Source organism: Pelecanus crispus, chromosome 10 (genome assembly GCF_030463565.1).
Source record: "Pelecanus crispus isolate bPelCri1 chromosome 10, bPelCri1.pri, whole genome shotgun sequence".
In the NCBI taxonomy this organism is placed as follows: Eukaryota; Metazoa; Chordata; class Aves; order Pelecaniformes; family Pelecanidae; genus Pelecanus; species Pelecanus crispus.
Genome location: NC_134652.1, coordinates 32,510,469 through 32,528,166, shown reverse-complemented (window position 1 = coordinate 32,528,166; position 17,698 = coordinate 32,510,469). Strand labels below are relative to the sequence as shown.

At 37.5% G+C, this 17,698-nt stretch overlaps 1 protein-coding gene across 3 annotated transcripts in view; it reads right to left on the bottom strand.

Moving 5' to 3' along the window:
- Window positions 1-17,698, bottom strand: part of GRID1 (glutamate ionotropic receptor delta type subunit 1) — a 543,067-nt gene that overhangs the window by 221,683 nt on the left and 303,686 nt on the right. For all 3 annotated transcript variants that reach the window (XM_075717629.1, XM_075717630.1, XM_075717631.1), the window contains exon 4: window positions 16,547-16,752. In XM_075717629.1, the coding sequence (XP_075573744.1) occupies window positions 16,547-16,752 (206 nt within the window). The remainder of the gene's footprint in view (window positions 1-16,546; window positions 16,753-17,698) is intronic.

The window sequence follows — 17,698 nt, the reverse complement described above, 5'->3', positions numbered from 1 at the left end:
CCAAGGATCAGCTGTGGAAGCAAATTATTTGAAGCAATCAAGTGAAAGCAAGAGTTCATACCTTTTATAAGAGCTTCTTAAATGAAAGCAAAGAATATTACAGCACACAGTGGAAAAATTGTACTCAGTAGTAATCCGGCTCACCTACATCGACATTTAAAAGCTTTTTCTATGCAAAATGGATCTGAAGTCTGTGATCATTCAATATGAAATAATAACAATCAAAAGAAGGATTGTCTGTATAACAATATATGGCACGATTTCATTGTATATTGCATAGTTACAATATGGGGGGGGGGAAGAATCTAACACTGCTTATTGTCTCAAATCAATAGATCAAGTTATATTGCGTCAAAAGTCCTTCTTTAAATTTCTTAATTCCAACAGATGTATTAATTGGGGTTTATGCCATTGTGACATGACTCAAAAATCAGAGAAAGAACAACTGAAGCTTTTCCAGATTTTCACAGAAAATCTGCAACTGCTTTTGCCTGTTAGACAATTACTGTGAAATAGTGATAGTTTGTGTTACTCTGCTTATATTCACAATAAATGGCTTTGGAGACAGATTAGTGAAAACAAAGTGGAAACATTTAATCTTTCTCAGGAGCTAGTCATTGCTTGTAGTCAAGAAAGCACAAGAGATTATTCATTAAATAACCTACAAACTCAATGTATTTGAAAATAAAAACTTAATTCTGGTCTGGAACATCACCCATTCTAGGACCTTATCACTAGCAAGGCAAATAAATCATATATTTCTCCTCTGGCATTATATAGTCTCAGAAGGTTAAGTGCAGAACTTCAGAGGTGGCTGAGCTCTCACACAAACTCAGATGAACCCAGGATTCTCACCAAAAATATTTCTAGCATTGGAACAGCAGAGTTTTACAGAGGCAATGTATGCAGGGAGCACCAAGAGGAAAGCAAGGTCAAGCTCAAATGAGCAGACTGGCACCAAATCTCTGGCTACCTTTGCTGCCAGAATTCTGGATGAATAGACTCTACTTTAACCTTTCCAGAAGCCATCCTGCCAATAAATAGCAGCAGGAAATGTACAAAACCAGCTATTTTGATATAGTTCTCTTGCACATAAGAGGACTTCATGTACTCTTGTCAAAAGCAACAAAGAGCTGGAGGGAGTTTGCATGGGGTTTTCTTCAATAACATTTTGACATTCTTTAGAAGATTCAGCTGATGAGCGGAAATGTCACTACTTGAATGAAGGCAACACAAATGCAGCACTCCGCTATTCCATTCTCTGTCTCTCATCTCACATACAGATGATGTTAGTTTCCTCAGCTTTTAAAAGACAAACCCTGTTCCCTTTTCTTCATTCTTGTGCAGGACCAAGGGAAAATAGCACAAGGTTGAGGGAAAATGTGCACAACAACTAATAGGTAAGTTAAGGAGAAAGGCAGTGCTTCAGAACCATTAATTGTCCTCCTAATGTTAACACCCTGTAGGGAAATTTGTTATTCTTGATAACTGAAGAATTCGTTGATTAACAAAAAAGATTTTCAAAGTATTCTCAAACACTCATTATATATATAGCTCAAACCCAAGACACTGACATGACTGTCTTCCAACAAACATCTGACTTGCCCAATCATCTAAACTACCCATCCACTCCACTTCTCTTGTTCTCATTACTTTGCTGTCTGGTCTCTTAGGAGCGTTACTGGATTTTATCCTCACGTTTTTGCTGTGATAGGAAGGAGTTATCTCTGAAATATCCATATAATTATATCTACTGCAAATAGAGTCTCCAGCTCCCTAGTCTTGGTCTAGAAGGTAAACATCTGTTTTAGGACTGCTTATAGTAACAAGTAAATAATAGGCATTAAAAAAGTAGTGGCTTACATGCTATGATTTCCCACATTACATTGTCTTTATTAAAACACAATTGAAACATTGCTGCATTCTTATTCTTGAAGCTTCATTTGATTGTTTGAAAGACTTCAGTACCAACGTACTTTTCTAACTCACACTTGTTTGCTTGTTTGGTCAGCTGGGGTTTTTTTTGTTGTTATTACAAGTCCCCATCACTAGTTCTCCTGATCCTCTCACAAGCAAGTGACAGTGATAAACAGTGAAATCCAGAGCCCTTGGAAAGCTGCTGCATCTTGGCTGGAACGCTTTGCTGAAGCAATGGCAATTCCAATAAACAAACAGGGATATTCATTTGCAAATCAGTATCAGTGAACTGCGTTGGAAATTGTGGGGTGCCATAATGCTCTAGAGCAGCCCACTAGCCTCTTGATTTAACTGTTCGCCCACGGCCACTGACAGTATTCATAGCTCCAGTGATGTCGTAAAACACATGGGACTTAAGTGTTCACTTTTAATTACAGCAGTCAGCGTGAAAGCTTCAGTACTTTGGGGAGACTGTTGGGGTTTTGTGGGGGTTTTTTTGATAAATTTTTGGTCAAGGTGAAAAGAATTTACTTCAGCTTTATACATAAGCAAAGCACCTTGATACAGCAACTGATTAACTGGGTCATTACCTCCCTGTAAAGATTTATATGTACTCTTAATTCTAATTTTAGATTAGCAATTGCAACAGTGCAAACATATCTCATTAAGGGCCTATGTAGATCATTTTAACATCAGCACCACTATTATTTACTGTTAGGATCTCTTAAACTCTTAATCTATTTATCACAAGTGGTGAGTTAAATTTATCACAAAGGGACACATTTGAAAGGGGAGTGAAATAAAGAGAACAAGAGAAAGATATACATTTTCTGGCTAAAAAAGCTGAATTTCATTTTTGTGAAAACTGGAACAGAGATAAAGATTATCTACACCATGTTGTGGGAACATCAACGTGACTGCTCTACTGACATATAAGGCAGCCGCTATCAGCAACATAAGCTGTCCAGCGTAGCCAGGTTGATATAAACACGCTCAGCTTTTCTGCTGAAAAGAGTATAGAGCTTGAAACTCCCTTTCACGTTCTTATTAACCACTAAATACAAGTAGCCAACCAGGCCTTTCTTCTGCCTGGAGGAAGAGGACAAGCCTCAAAATGGCAAAACCGACTCCAGCCTCAGGTTATTCACAAATTTTTTGATGCTTTGACACTTCCACTCAGCCATTTCATTCAGGTTTGTTTTCCGTTTCAACTGGGATTGCAGTTCCACAAATTCCATTTAGAAATCACAAATAACAGCTTCTGCACAAGTTACCATTAAACTATGGAGTGTTTTGGGTCAACGCCTGGCTGACTTTATCACTTGCACTGAAGCACTCCGCACGCTCCCCAAGAGGCCTCTGTGCTTTGCAAGGATGCCAGCACTGGGGCGGCTTTTCCCTGCTCACTCTTGTATTCAGGCTTTGACCTTTTTTCATTTTACTCTTTGTGACTTCACTGTTCACAGAAAATTCAGTGCCAATGAGCCTGAGTGTGGTGGGTTTTCTGCACTCTTTTTGCTCAGTGTTGCGAGTCCCCCGCACAACATAATAACCTATTCCAACATGCTTTTAAAGATACAGTTCTCCACCTAGTTCACGCTGAAAGATGTTGACACTGTTTGCAAATATCAGTAGAGCACATCAGAAATATGAATGTTCTTAATGAGCTGAAACAGAACAAATCGGAGGAACTTGCACTCTTCTGTTCATTTCTGCTCCAGTATCTTTATTTTCCTTTTCCAGCTGCACAGCACACAAACATTTACTCTCTGTCCTTCCAAATTTCTGCACATGCAATTTCCTCCTTAAGTGACTGACCTAGGTATGGTATAACATGCAAGTTGTGTGTAAGTGTGTATATAACACATACAAGGAATAATGGATTTAAATGAAAGAAGAATAGATTTAGACTGGATATAAGGAAGAAATTTTTTACAGTGAGGGTGGTGAAGCACTGGCACAGGTTGCCCAGAGAGGCAGTGGAGGCCCCATCCCTAGAAACGTTCAAGGTCAGGTTGGACGGGGCTCTGAGCACCCTGATCTGGTTAAAGCTGTCCCTGCTTGCTGCAGGGGTTGGGCTAGATGACCTCTGAAGGTCCCTTCCAACCCAAAGCATTCTGTGATTCTATGTTTGGCATTAAATTTTTATTAATTAACTCTATTAACTAATTCACCATTAATTATTTTTATGTAGCTATATATAATAAAAACTACTTGGGTGAAAATTGGATTATCTTTGGACAGATATTTCTTTTAAAAAACTATATGGGTAATATTATCTTAACGGCTTTTAATCCCTAACCACAGAAAATAGTATCCCTATAGAAATCCAGACATACTTTTAAAAACGGTGTAAAACATATTCAAACACAGTGAGAAAGAGCGAAAAAGTTGAAGATGTAAATATAAACTGAAGTTATGAGTATCCAAACCAGGAACCTGAGTTTTACTTGGTTCTCCAATAGTTTGGGGTGTGTGAACCCTTCTGAAGGGGTTCTGAAACTCTATTCTATACAGGTTAAAGGTTAATACATTACATGAACATTTTCCCAAAGGAAGATGGAGGATGTTCTGGCTGCTGACAGAGTAGGTGCCCTGACGCACAGGATCCTACGTGCATGAGAACTCCTTCAAGCTCAATTGTGTTGTTCACATCAACATTTCACACTTTGGGCTCGTTATGAAGGAAGTAGGCAGAAAGAATCCCAGCCATACATTCCCAAAGATTTAATAGGGTTTGGCATCAAGGCCCTAAGGTCCTCTCTTTATCACAATTTTGTTTCTTTGGTATTTTTTTTAACACTCCTGCATGCCACACATTTTCCAAATTGGACACTTCCACTGTTTATTTGGCCTGGATAATGTAACCATTTTATTTACATGGTGGCATTTCCAGCGTTAGGGTGCGTCTTGGTTATGTGAGCTATCAGGGATGAGTCTGACTTGAACTGCACACTTTTATTAAGTATTCATAACTGTATCCAGTCTGAAGTGCTGTATTTGCTAGATCGTTCTGACTTTAAATCAAGAAGCATTCAGAACTCGCATTGATTTTTAAAATATCTTGAACGCTAGTATAGTTTAGAAAATGAACACTACGGTGTTATGTTTTGGGGGTTTGTTTTGGCTTTTTTAAAATGTGCTGATGCACATCTCAAAATATTCTCTATACTCTTTAATAATTTTATGGGAAAACATGTTGGGGAACTTGTAATATTTTCAAGTCAATATACTGTCATTAAACACACAAAGTCATTGTCATACTTCAAGGCTTGGGTTTTTTCTCTTTTCAATATTATCTAAAAATAATTTTAACAAGATTTTTTCCTTTGGAAAGTTGGAAGCAAAATATGAATTATATATCAAGACCAATCACTCAAGGTGCTTTCCTAAAGAGTGTCCTTGGAATCCAATTGCTATTAATAAAGTGCAAAGCTTTTAAAACTGATTGCTTCAAGCTGAATGGATGGGTCAATGCCAAACAAATTGATCTCATTCACAGAGCATGGTCTATAGCAAACTATAACTCCATTACAATGAAAGGGCTCAATTTAATAAATAAAACACAGGTTTTTAAAGTTACCTGAGTAGGTCTTTAAATGCTCTGTAGGACTGTATGTGCAAGCTGCATTATTTATCTCAAACTAAAGTCAACATGCGTTATTTGAAGAGAATGTTAATATTTGACATGGTGTGTATGGCTTAAAGACTGCATGTCTGACAAAAGGATCACTGCAGTGACAGGACTATCAGTTCTGTCAAATGAAACAACTAGGGGTCAATGGTGGCAAAGACATACCTGGCAGTATCAAATGAAAGGATGACCTTTTGGGCAAGTTCTTGGTTTGACATTTAGAAGTTCAGTCCCCGTTCCAAGTGAACTCAGTAAATTGCCTACTTCCTCTGTACCCCCATGCACCAGCTGGAAAGAAGGGGACTAATAATCCTTTACCTCCACATTTTATGTTCTGCAGGGATAATCATTAGATACCTGCCTCAAGAGAAAGAGATCAATCTTGAAAAGTGATCCTTGAAAAAAAGTTGTGAAAATATATCTTAACAAAACCCTGAACAAGCAGTGAACAAAAACAATGGCAAAACCAGCAAACCCATGTACAGAAACCTGATTTTATTTCCTTCTATGGAAATTTCTGCATGAAGACTTTTTCAGTAAAAAGACATTACTAAAAACTAAAACTCTATCAGAAATTGTCCTTACGACACAGAGTTTACGTCCTGCCCCACAGAGTATGCTGTAAAAGCTGCTTTTATTCCCTTAGCACTCACACAGCAAAGGAAATCATCCAAAAACCTGGAAAACTGTCTCCTTTCTCAATAAGACTAATATGAAGGAATTCCACACACTGTTGTTTGCTTCATTAAAGCAAACAAAAAAATCCCCAAAACAGGGAGTAAAATCTCTACTGCCTGCTGATATACAGCTTTCCAAAGACTGGAGGACAGCACACCAAGCAAACTGCATGTCTGATAAGAACTGCAAAGACAAACAGTGCCAAGTCCTAATTTGTTACTCTGGAGAGCACACACTGCCCATCCAAAAAGAGGACGTAGGCCCCAGCCCACAACTAAGTGCTGCCATTGCCAGCCTGTCTCTTCGCTCCATATGTGCAATGCCTGCCAGTCCCCGGTAACTTTGAAGACATCTTCCACACAGTTGCCATTGTAAGAATTAGAAGAGCTCATTATACACCTTCAAAGTAGTTTCTTCTTACCCTGTTTCTCTTCCCTGAGGCCAGAAAGTATTTTAGACCCCTCCTTTCTCACAGCCTTCATGGCTCTGTACCTATCACCCTATTCTCTCTCTCCCTTCTGCCTGCAGACCCTTTAACACATGGCTCACATTGCCCTGCCTTGAACCCTGTCTTCTGGTCTTGGTCTAAGTTCTCTTCATTCTGGTTTCTACCTTCTGCACTTAACTAAAACTGTGCCTACTGACATTCACTTTTCTTAGCCAAACTCCAAAATTGTTACTCTGTTTTCTTTGACTTGCCAGATATTTTTAGTACAGCTGATCACATTACTTCTTGATAAACCTCCTCTTCCCAGCACTTCTCTCCTGGGTTTCTTCCTATGCCACTCCTTCAGTACAGCCAGGGGATACTTTCTGTGATATTCTTCAAGTTCCCAAGGAGGGTCCCATACCCATTCACTCTGTAATCTCCTCTCTTTACACTAACTTCATCCAGTGGGCAAACTAGCAAAAAATCCACCACCATTCACATGCTGATGAGTCTTGATCTACTTCTCTGTGACATATTTTTCATATTCTGTTCAGTTTAAATTTTTAGCCTGCTTTCTGGATACCCTCATAAGCTTCATGTGGATAATGAGATTTCTCAACCCTCTCCCTTCAGGGAAAGGAAATCCTTTTTCTCAGTCAAAATGGACAGCCAGAACATACATCAGACCTGCCAATTTGGACTACAAGTGTTATCTTTCACTCTTACTTCTTTCAAAGCCTCTCATCCAGGATAAGCCCAAAATCTCACAGATTCGTTAGACATAACCTTTCTAATAAACAGTTCTTTTTACCCATCTGTAATGTTAAAACTCCTTTCCCAACTCTGATGACATTACATATTGATTATTACAAAGTTCATCTTTCTGACCTTAAGGATTGCAAGCTCCTCTCATATCTTGCTGAAGCTTCTGCTACAAAGAGGCTCTCTAACCACTTGCTTTAATCATTTCACCCATCTCTTCACATTGCTTCAATGTTGTTATCTGTCACATCAAAGATATGCTAATTATCTTCACTTCACTTCCAACACCATATACTTTTTACTCTGGTCTTCCAGGTTACCTCTAATTCATCATCAAGATTTTGGCCTCGGTGTCAACCTTCTTCACCTACCCCTATTTACAAAAAAATTTCCACAAATATCTCTACATTCCCTTAGATTTTCTTTTCAAACTGCTAATTTCTAAGATCCTGGCATGAAGATGCTATTTCTGGCGTTGAACAACATTCATCATCAATCCCTTTTACAAAGGGATTACAAACAACATCCCAATTCATAACTAGACACTTGAGTACAAAAATCATACTAGTTATAATAGCACCAGTACTAATAGTAGCAGTAGGAAAAAAAAATTATTAGCGTAGGACTATACACTCTTTTCAAAACAACTCTTAAATCATTGCTAATTTTTAAGGTATTTGCCAACCTCCAATGTACAAAGGTAAATAAAGGAACTGACACATCATGCTTTATGAGATACCACTCTATTCGTTTGACACAGAACACTCTTTGCCTGAGGAAAAGAAAATCTTATTGCACAGTTACCACACTGTCTCAAGTTATAAGCTTAATTTAATTAGATCTAACTGCTTGTCCTTGATGAACAAGGTTCCCAAATATTTCTTCCCTTACATTTCCAGAGAGCTCCCATAAGCCTCTATTTTGGGTTTTTTTTTCCAAAGTTCTACACTTTGAACCATGAAGAAATGGACATAACATTCAGCATTGTCTCCTACACACTGAGCAGCGCTGCATCAACAAAGCTAACCCTTGCACCTAACACTGTGCACTGCCTGCCCAACACAGAAATAACTTTAAGAGGATCAGAGCATCAGTCCTAGGACACCTTGCTTGGGATTAATCTTCTCAAATCTTGCCCAAGCTTTTATCTCACACACAGACAGCACTATACTGTATGCTGCAAGCAATTAGTGAAGGCTTAAATCATTTTCCAAATTAGTTTGAAACTAAAAATAAGTCTTGGGTAAATATAATTTTATTTCACCTACTAAAAGTGATTAAAAACCTCCTGTGAAAAGATGCAAAGCAGGTGCAAATTATTATTAGCAATTATTACTCATCCCCTCTAAGGATAAATGGCCTTCTTCTATAACCTCTGAAACAACTAATGAAATGAGTCAGTGATTTTTCTTAATCCAGAACACCAGGTCTAGAAGTGTATTTTAGGTGAGAGACGATTGACCAATTGTGCAAAATGCTGTACTCAAGTCAATCTTTGTGCTTAAAGATGCTTGCAGATGTGTCCATGGAAAAAGTAAACCTGTAGCTATAGTGTGTACACACTGGTGTTGAAGGTTCAAAAATTGAATATATAATAATTGCAGTACGTATTTTATAATCTTCAAAGTCAAGTTGCCCTAGCACAGTAAGCTGGAAAATTCACTGCACTTATATGAAAAAATAAAACTGGAAGATGGCAAATAGCTTTTGTATGGCCATTACTTTTTTCTGATTTTTATAAGGCAAACACATTTTCTCATGTGCCTGTACAGCAGTGTCTTACAATAGGCAAACACTGGTATAGTGATGAAATACAAATGCAGGAGCATATTTTACAATTAATCATCCATAATTAATTAGTAGTCCCTGTTTTCTGGGAAACTATACTTAAATTACAGAAAATTATCCTTGCTGGGAATGATAAAGTCATCTGCAGATTTGCAGTATTTTAGAGAAAGATTTTGCATATATTTATGTATTATAATGACCACAGATATTTCAGAGGATTTGATATAACTTTCCACTACATTAAATATATACTTTTTTTTTTTTTTTAAACCCAACCTTTTGTCTTTAAATTGCACAGTATTCCAGGAGCCAGTCAAACATCTGAAGTAAAATAATTTGGAAAACACAGCCACGAATGAGTAGATGAAGGAGGAGTTAGTTTCTGGTAGCCTTGGTTTTTTAGTGTTCACTGGAGAGTTGTCCTGCCTCAGCTCTTGCAAAAGCCGATACTGGATGCTATTAAAGACAGTACTAAAGAAGGTGAACTGCATGTGACCCAATACAACATTTCTGTGTTTTCAAGTCATTAATAGCTTCTCTTCCTTCAAAAAACCCCGTCATAAATACAGCCCCTCCTGACAGCTAGAATCCCCCTAATCTTGAGGTTAAATCTATGCAGAGAGCTACTTCTGGAACCGACTGTGTTAATGTAGATGTGGCACTTGGGGACATGGTTTAGTCTAGTCTACCCTTGATTGGTTTAGAGTGGACTTGGTAGTGTAGGTTAATGGTTGGACTGGATGATCTTAAAGGTCTTTTCCAACCTAAACAATTCTATGATTCTATGCTATGTGGGGTTATGCTGGAAGGGAAAAGCCATGAACCCTGACATGGTGCTACAGTAACACCAGCTCCTGCTTCCAGGACATGAATGTCAGTCTCCGCATCCCATTGCCTTCCACTGTATGCACATGTCAGCTTTTTCAGGGCCCTCCCATGTGAACAGGCTTACCTTGTACCGTGCTGTTCAGCTTCCATATTTAACAGTGAGATTGAGGAAAGATAAAATACAATGGATGAGAAAATTAATAAAGAGAATGAAAAAAGGCAAACTAGTTAATGAAAAACAACAAGAAATTAAAATTAATTAAGCTCATGAGACAATTAAAAGTTAATTTAAAATTTTTCAACAATTTTGTCAGCCAGATATTTAGCACGGTTTCCTTTAGACCTGATACCCTTGCTTGTGGAGAGCAGCAAAATTTTTAGGAATTGAGTCATGTTTTAGCAACTGAACACCTGCAATGAAAGAGGAACCCAAAAGTAGACTGAGGATTAAGCATTTGGAGCAAGAGGAACACCCAGTTCCTGTACATACAGATTTAATGACATTTAAAAATAAATGATCCCCTGTGCATAAGTGCCCAGTCATCAGATTCAAAATACGAGCTGAAAAATCTAGTTCCTTCAGACCAGACACATTATTACTGACATTGAGGGACTTGGGAAGACTGCTACTAAAACAGTTTCTAGACTCACAAGGACTTTGTGTAACTCTTGCCAATATATTCAGTTTCCATATTTTTTTCCTCAATTGACCCACAAAGCCTCACAAAACTGCTATCAGTTATTGTTAGAAATGTACAAAATTGGATGCAAACCTCAAGTTTCTCATGATTTCAGCATTCAGGTTCAAAATCTGATGCAACATTACTAGTTAAGTCAAACAAAAAAGATTTCTAAAATTATTGTCATGTAAACGTACCTGCAGTAGTAAAAGGAATGTCATTTACGTGAAGATATGTAAACAATTCATAAAGTCATTTATTCACCAAACTATGATTTTTTTTTTCCTCTTCATAGTGCCTACAAATTTATAACAACATATTTAAATGATTGTTCCAAACATACTCTCACAGTGATCCCATATCTTGGATTAATCATAGTGAAACAAAATGTGGGAGGATTAGTGTTTTGGGGATTTTTTGGCCCAACGGAAAGGAACCTGCTTCTAAGCCAATTTATCCCGAAATGGGAGGTTTTGTTTTCAGTTAGGTTTTAGCAGTTTAATGAGGTTTGCTTGGGGTTTAATTATAATTACTATTCTCTCTCGCACAAAGACTCTTACTGTATTGCAAATGTCAACAACAGCAGACAAGACTTTAACTCAGAGGAAGAAATAGAAAACCAGAGGAGGGTTTAGAAACAATAAGGTAGGTATAATTTAACTTGAACTATTGAAAGAAGAAAGTACTATTTCTACAGTTCTGTTACCAGCACTCACAAATCACCACCAGCTCTTTAAACAAAAAAATTGCCTTCTAGAAACAGAAGAGGCATAATATTTTTTTCCCCAAATTATTCACCAATATTTCAAGATGTTTATATACTGTATATAAAACAGAGATATGAACTACTATGCTGAACATTTGCAACATAAATAAAAAGAGTTGTATGCCAATATAACATGCCAAGTACCAGCAAATTAGTATTAAACTTTTTTTTTTCCTTTTAAATTCCGAAAAGTAAAGGTCTTTGCTTCCTATGAAAAACCATTTTACACAATTGCTTGCGGGTGCAGACTGTTCAAGATGCCATAAATAATTCCTGCAGCTCCAGTCAAGTAATAGCATGTCACCAACTGCAGAAGGGGAAAAGAGAAGGCTGGAGCATTGCTCACAAAGAAGTGCCAACTGGGAGTGCTCTGGGAGTAAGGTACTCGGTATTCTCAATGACCAGGAATGAAGGAAGGCCACAAATCAGTGTGAAATGATCCCAAAAGCCTAAACCAAAAGCAGACTATCTATATTTTTTTAAAGAACCAGTCAGAACATTTGGCATGAACTAGGGTAAAAGAGAAAGAGAGCAGTCTTTGCTTTCCAGTGAGGACAGAGGGATGACTACATAACAGGGCAGAGATAAATTACAACTGTTTAACAAACTTAGTATTATTCTGAAAGTATATAGCTTCAGCTCAAATTGGAATTGCAGCGACTCAGATAACCCTGCTGCAATGATACAGGGTTTTAGCAATAATTTTAATGCAATTAATCTGTGCTCTTTTATTATTTCTTTTTTTTTTAAACTTGTTTACTATACTAGGCATGCAAAGAGTTCTGCTTTCAGGTGGTATACTGCAGTAATATGCATATATGCTAGCAACCTTATTGCAGTAAGATTTCTAGCTTACAGGCAACACAGACTCACAAGTAATGATAGCATTTTCAAAGACGCACCTAAACAGAAACATTTTGCACTTCAGTGAAGCTGCCAAAAAAAAGTAATGCTGAGTTAAAGGTTTTGTAAAGCCAAGAATTCCTTCGCTTTTCAAATCAATAACCACATGCAACTGTGTTACAGCCTCCATTTTACTGGTTTTCAAAAGTAAAGGTAGTAATACTGGAAAGTAGGATGACTGAAATCTATAAAGCAACTGACATCACCTACGGTTTTAAAGAAAACTCTCATTAAAATACATATCTCAAACAAACAGTATGTGTTCTGTGAAGAAGAAAAAAACCAAACCCTCCACATCTAACAGTTACTGCACATCTGCAATAGGAAACTTGAGAAACACTAAACTACAAGATCTCTTTCTCCTCTTCAAATATGTTGTATACAAAATGTACAAAGACTGAATTTATTCACGCAACAAATTTTTCCTGATATGTCTTCAGAAGGACCCCTGGGTCATCTAGAACATCCTCAAACTAGTTCAGGAAAGACTGCTAGACTAAGTCACCAAAGTGTTGTACCTAGTGAACTCTTGAACACCCTGAAGCATGATGCCTCACTGACCTCTCTTGCCAAGCGCTCACATTGGCTAATTGACCCCCCTGTTAGAAGGCATTGCCTGTTTAGCTTCGGGTCATTACTTCCTGTTAGACCACCCATGATCACCTTAAATAATTCCTCCTCCACCTCTCCTGTTCCTTCTTCTCGTATTTGTCAGTTATATTCCTTTAGGCAGGCTGTATATAGTGCATTCCTGAGACCTGTCTTCACAGGTCATGCTCTCCTATCCTTTTATCATTTTTTGTCACCTCTCTTTGAACTGTTTTCCATGTATTCATGTCACTGTGTAGTGTAGAGCCCTTAATGATAAAAGCAATCCATACAAATATACCTCTACTTGCAACCAAAAAAAGGTATCCACTGGTAAGTGGAAGAGGCAGGTGATATTCTCCTGTCACAAAGAGGGAACCTTCTGAGTCTCAGATCCTGTCTGCACCAAAGAGACTAACAGAATAGCTGAAAGTAGTAAATCTCCTTCCCATTTCTGAATTACTAGTTTTTCTTCTTTTCTTTCTATATATTGCCTCACAAGGAGATCACACAGTCTTCAAAATATAAAATCATTTTTGCTGTTACATGCATACCAGTTACCATTGAGGCTGGTTTTGCATATAACCTCAACAGTAGCACCAGGCCAAATATATCAGGGATTTTTGCAGGTGGAGAAGGGACTCATTTTCTCAAAATGATTAAGGAGGGACACATTTTCTTTAGATTAGGTTTGCTTTAATTTCAAAGTGACCTTTTAATGCAAAACCTAGGGCAGCTAACATTTTAGAAAAGCATTTACCTTCTGTTTTCTGAATAAAGGGTGATTCCATGTTTATACCTGTACCATTGAAAAGATTTTTTTTTTCCTCTCTCCCTCTCTCCATTCTTATAGTCAAAGCAGTTTTATAGCAGAATAATAAACCCTGAAAATCTATCAAATATCAGTAAATTCTGCTGCAGTAAGTTTGACATGACAGAACCAAGCATCGAAGATGCTAAGCCAGTAAAGTGAAAATGATGCCTAAACAAAAATTAAAGAACTAACCATAAAATTGAGTTCTTCTAGCATTTAGAAATTTTTTCATGTATGACATGTCAGAGTCCCCTAATTCTGTGCATCCAAAGTGAGATGAGATCTCTCTGACCCACCCAAGAGATGATAAGTGAGGCTGAAATCTGGATCCATATTTTTAGCAGGAAAAATGTATCACTTGCAATATCCAAACAGGCAAAATAAATCTTGTACCAGCTTCCAATGGCTGATGTCTATGGCTTGCGCTTTTTTGTTCTGCATTCCACAGGAGAGTTTGTGTGCAACACCTGGTTTTTATGAAGATACGTTATTAGCCAATAGACTTTAATAAAATCTAGCTGAAGTTTTCAATACATTTTTCCCCTGCTACAAAATATCAACTCAGCAAAACTGAAAATCTTAATAGGGAACCTCTTTTTCACATGGAATTTTCCATTTCCAGAAATTTATGGAAACAAAGCTTTAATCCAATTTTTTTCACCTTTGTTCTTAAGTTCTTATTTGTTATTTGAGCTAAAATAGAAAAGATGAAAATAAATATACCCGAAATTTAAAAATAAACTCTTTGAATTTTCTTTTCAGGTTACTAGTTACATTTTTTTAGAGACCTAGATTTTTTGCCCCAAAACTGAAAAGGGTAACTGTTTCAAAACCTCAAACAACTTCCAAGGTGCAGAGCTGGACTGGTAACAATACTAGGCAGTATATAGCTATAGAGTACCTATAGCATGAAATATTTACTAACTGTGGAAATATGGAAACCCATCGAAGGCACTTACTGCTGCACGTTGTGAATGATGTATTTCTGTAAATTATGTAAGAACACGTATTTCATTTAAGCTGAAAGTTGTTATTCTAGACTGTCTGAAATTGTGCTGTAGATAATTTAATTGCACTTATTGACTGAGATATTGAGGAATCACAGTTATCGTAACTCTCCACAAAATGTAAGCCCAGCCTCTGCTAGCAAAGGATTCTTGCCTACACAGTGCACCTCGCATCTCAAGCCTTTTGAGAGTTTCTTTCTAAGATTTAAATTTTCTTTTATAAAGCTTTTCTGAATCAGTCAAGATTCAATATAGGAAGATTGCCAAATAAATTACTTTTCGTTTCTGCCCACAGTTAAACTCCTGCAGGGATCTGGAAATGTATCAAGATCATTAGCCTTAATGCCTACAATACACTCTGCTTTAAGGTGAAGCGAGTAGTAAAACAGTTTAATACATTAGCCCTTACACTCGAGAGACCTGCAGGGTCCTGTCAGCGCACACATGTAAGTCTTAGGAACATTTCTGGAGCCTTGGGCAACTGAAGGGGGACAGACTTTCTACCCAGTGTGGGTCGGAACAAAACACACATGTTGATTGCTTTTTAATACCTGGTTTGGATACGTTGTTAGGACTCACTGGAAAACTTAAGCAATGTGTATTTTTACTGGAGGCCTACTATGAAGCAAATAAAACCACTGACTGAGCTGCGTATATCTTACTAAACTTTGAGGACAAGTACTCCCTCATTCCTCTACTCAAAATCCCTGTGCATGCAAAAACATGAGTAGAATTTGTCCTTGTGCTTAGTCTTTCCTAAACTACCCATTTGCCTCATTTATTTATGATAAAATTTACCCTATTAATTTAAAAATCACTGATGAACATAAATGTGGAGAATTTATTTATGCTGATATGATAGAATACGTAATGAGCTAATTTAAGTTGATTTTTTTTTTTTTTTAATTTAGCAGGCTTTGATGCAGCAAACCTGATAATTGGAAACAGGTCTCATCCACATTTTAATTTCTTGGTTCAGTCTTATCCCTGGTTAGTTAAAAAAGGAATTAAAAAAACCTATTTCATTGCCAAATTCTTAGCTAATGAATACATGTAAACTTACTCTGAGGATCCAACTCTCATTCTCAACTCTGACATATAAAGCACTAAAATAATTCATTATTTAATATTTAAAAAGCTGGATAAAACTAATTAATGCCAAAAATTAGCCCACAGCACAACATTAATTACAAGTTTGCCCAACAGCTACCTCCCTGTCCTAATTAGCCTCATTGATTTCAAGAAACCATTAAGAAAGAAGGACAAACATATAATTTCTACTTCATACTTGATAAAAACACTGTGATTCAGCTTTCAAACATCAGTAACATGCCCTTTTAACATGAATTTGGAGATTTCCACAGTAAAGACGACTCTCCCAGGCATATTATGTTTCATTTCTAACAGACTGCAGTAGATTTTCTGGTAACTTGTAGACAGTGGTTGAAATCCAGGCCAAAAGTACTGGTATGGAAGACAACCAGAAAAAAAAAGAATTGCCCCATAGAGCTGTATATTATATTGAAGGTCCCCATCCAGTCCCACGATGTCCCATTTGAATTAACCACAAAGTATGCATTACATGGAGTACCCGACATTTCAATTCTCCAACACTAGAGTCTGACAATCTTGTTTGACATTTACCAACCAGTATCGTCAAAATCCACCACTTCAGAAAACCTGACAAGGTATCACATGAGTCATCATATATGTTCCTGAAATGTTGATGATAAAAACAACTGTGCACTGACCTCATTAATAAAAGTCTGGGCTCCCCGTGGGCTTAGGAGTAAGATAGCCCTTCGCAATGTGTCCCGATAGCGGTTCAGCTCTTCCGTTTTCATGGTAGTGAAAAGGTTGGCAAAGACTCTGCTGATGTTCCTGTCCACTTTTTGTAATGATACATCAAGTCCCAGTCTTGAGGCCTGATCGAGAAATCCCTGCAGTCCGCGTATATCTGTAACACGGGGGGAGGGGGAAGAAAGAAAAGAAAAGAAAAAAAAACACCGCTGCATCAACCTTCGCCAATTAGGCAAGCATCACTATTTAGGTGGAAAAAGACTTCTTTTCCTGCAGTGCTGTCAGAAGAGTATTCCACACAGCCATCTTCCACAGCTCCCTTTCATAGCCAATGCCAACAGGGGAACTCCATCAATTACCTTTCCTCAGAGGTCTCTGAATGACTCTTGGAAGAGCCAGTTTGTGTCTTTGGGTGGCTGTGGATACCTCCTCAGAAGCTCAAGGCCACAGGGCTTAACACTACACAAACAAAAAGACAGTCCCACCCCAACAATATCACGGTTTAAATGCATAAATCCAGGAACAGATAAATAAGTAGAGGGATAAATCACTCAGCCCTAAACTTCTTTCCTTCTACTTTAACCTATCTTACATAAGATCACGCCTGTTTTTCCATGAAAAAATTACAATACCCAGAATATACACAGCCCTCCTTTTGACCCCTTTTTTTCCTCTTCCCCTCCTATAAATAACCTGCCTAACCAGGTGTTTACCATTAACCTGTAAACCTATGAAACAGTACAAAGACCCAAATTATTAGGATATATTATAGTCTAAAAAAATTGGCTTTCAGTAGGGGAAATCATGCAAACAAGCCCCTTTGAACTCTGTCCCTCAACTTCAGGCTGAGTGAAAACATCTATTTTCCTAATGACATTTGTTAGGATATTAACATGGAGGAACACATATTTTATCTTATTTTCATGATGAATCTGCCGGTTCAAACTGTACTCGCTCTTCATGACTCTCAGCATTTTCTATAATAAATGTCTGAGGTTTTGTTTTGTAGCGAAATTTAGAGCAGGAAAAAGGTCAGAGCTTATATTGAACCAGGTTGCTCTCAAAATTAACAGTGGCCTGATCACAGCTGTACCATGTCATTA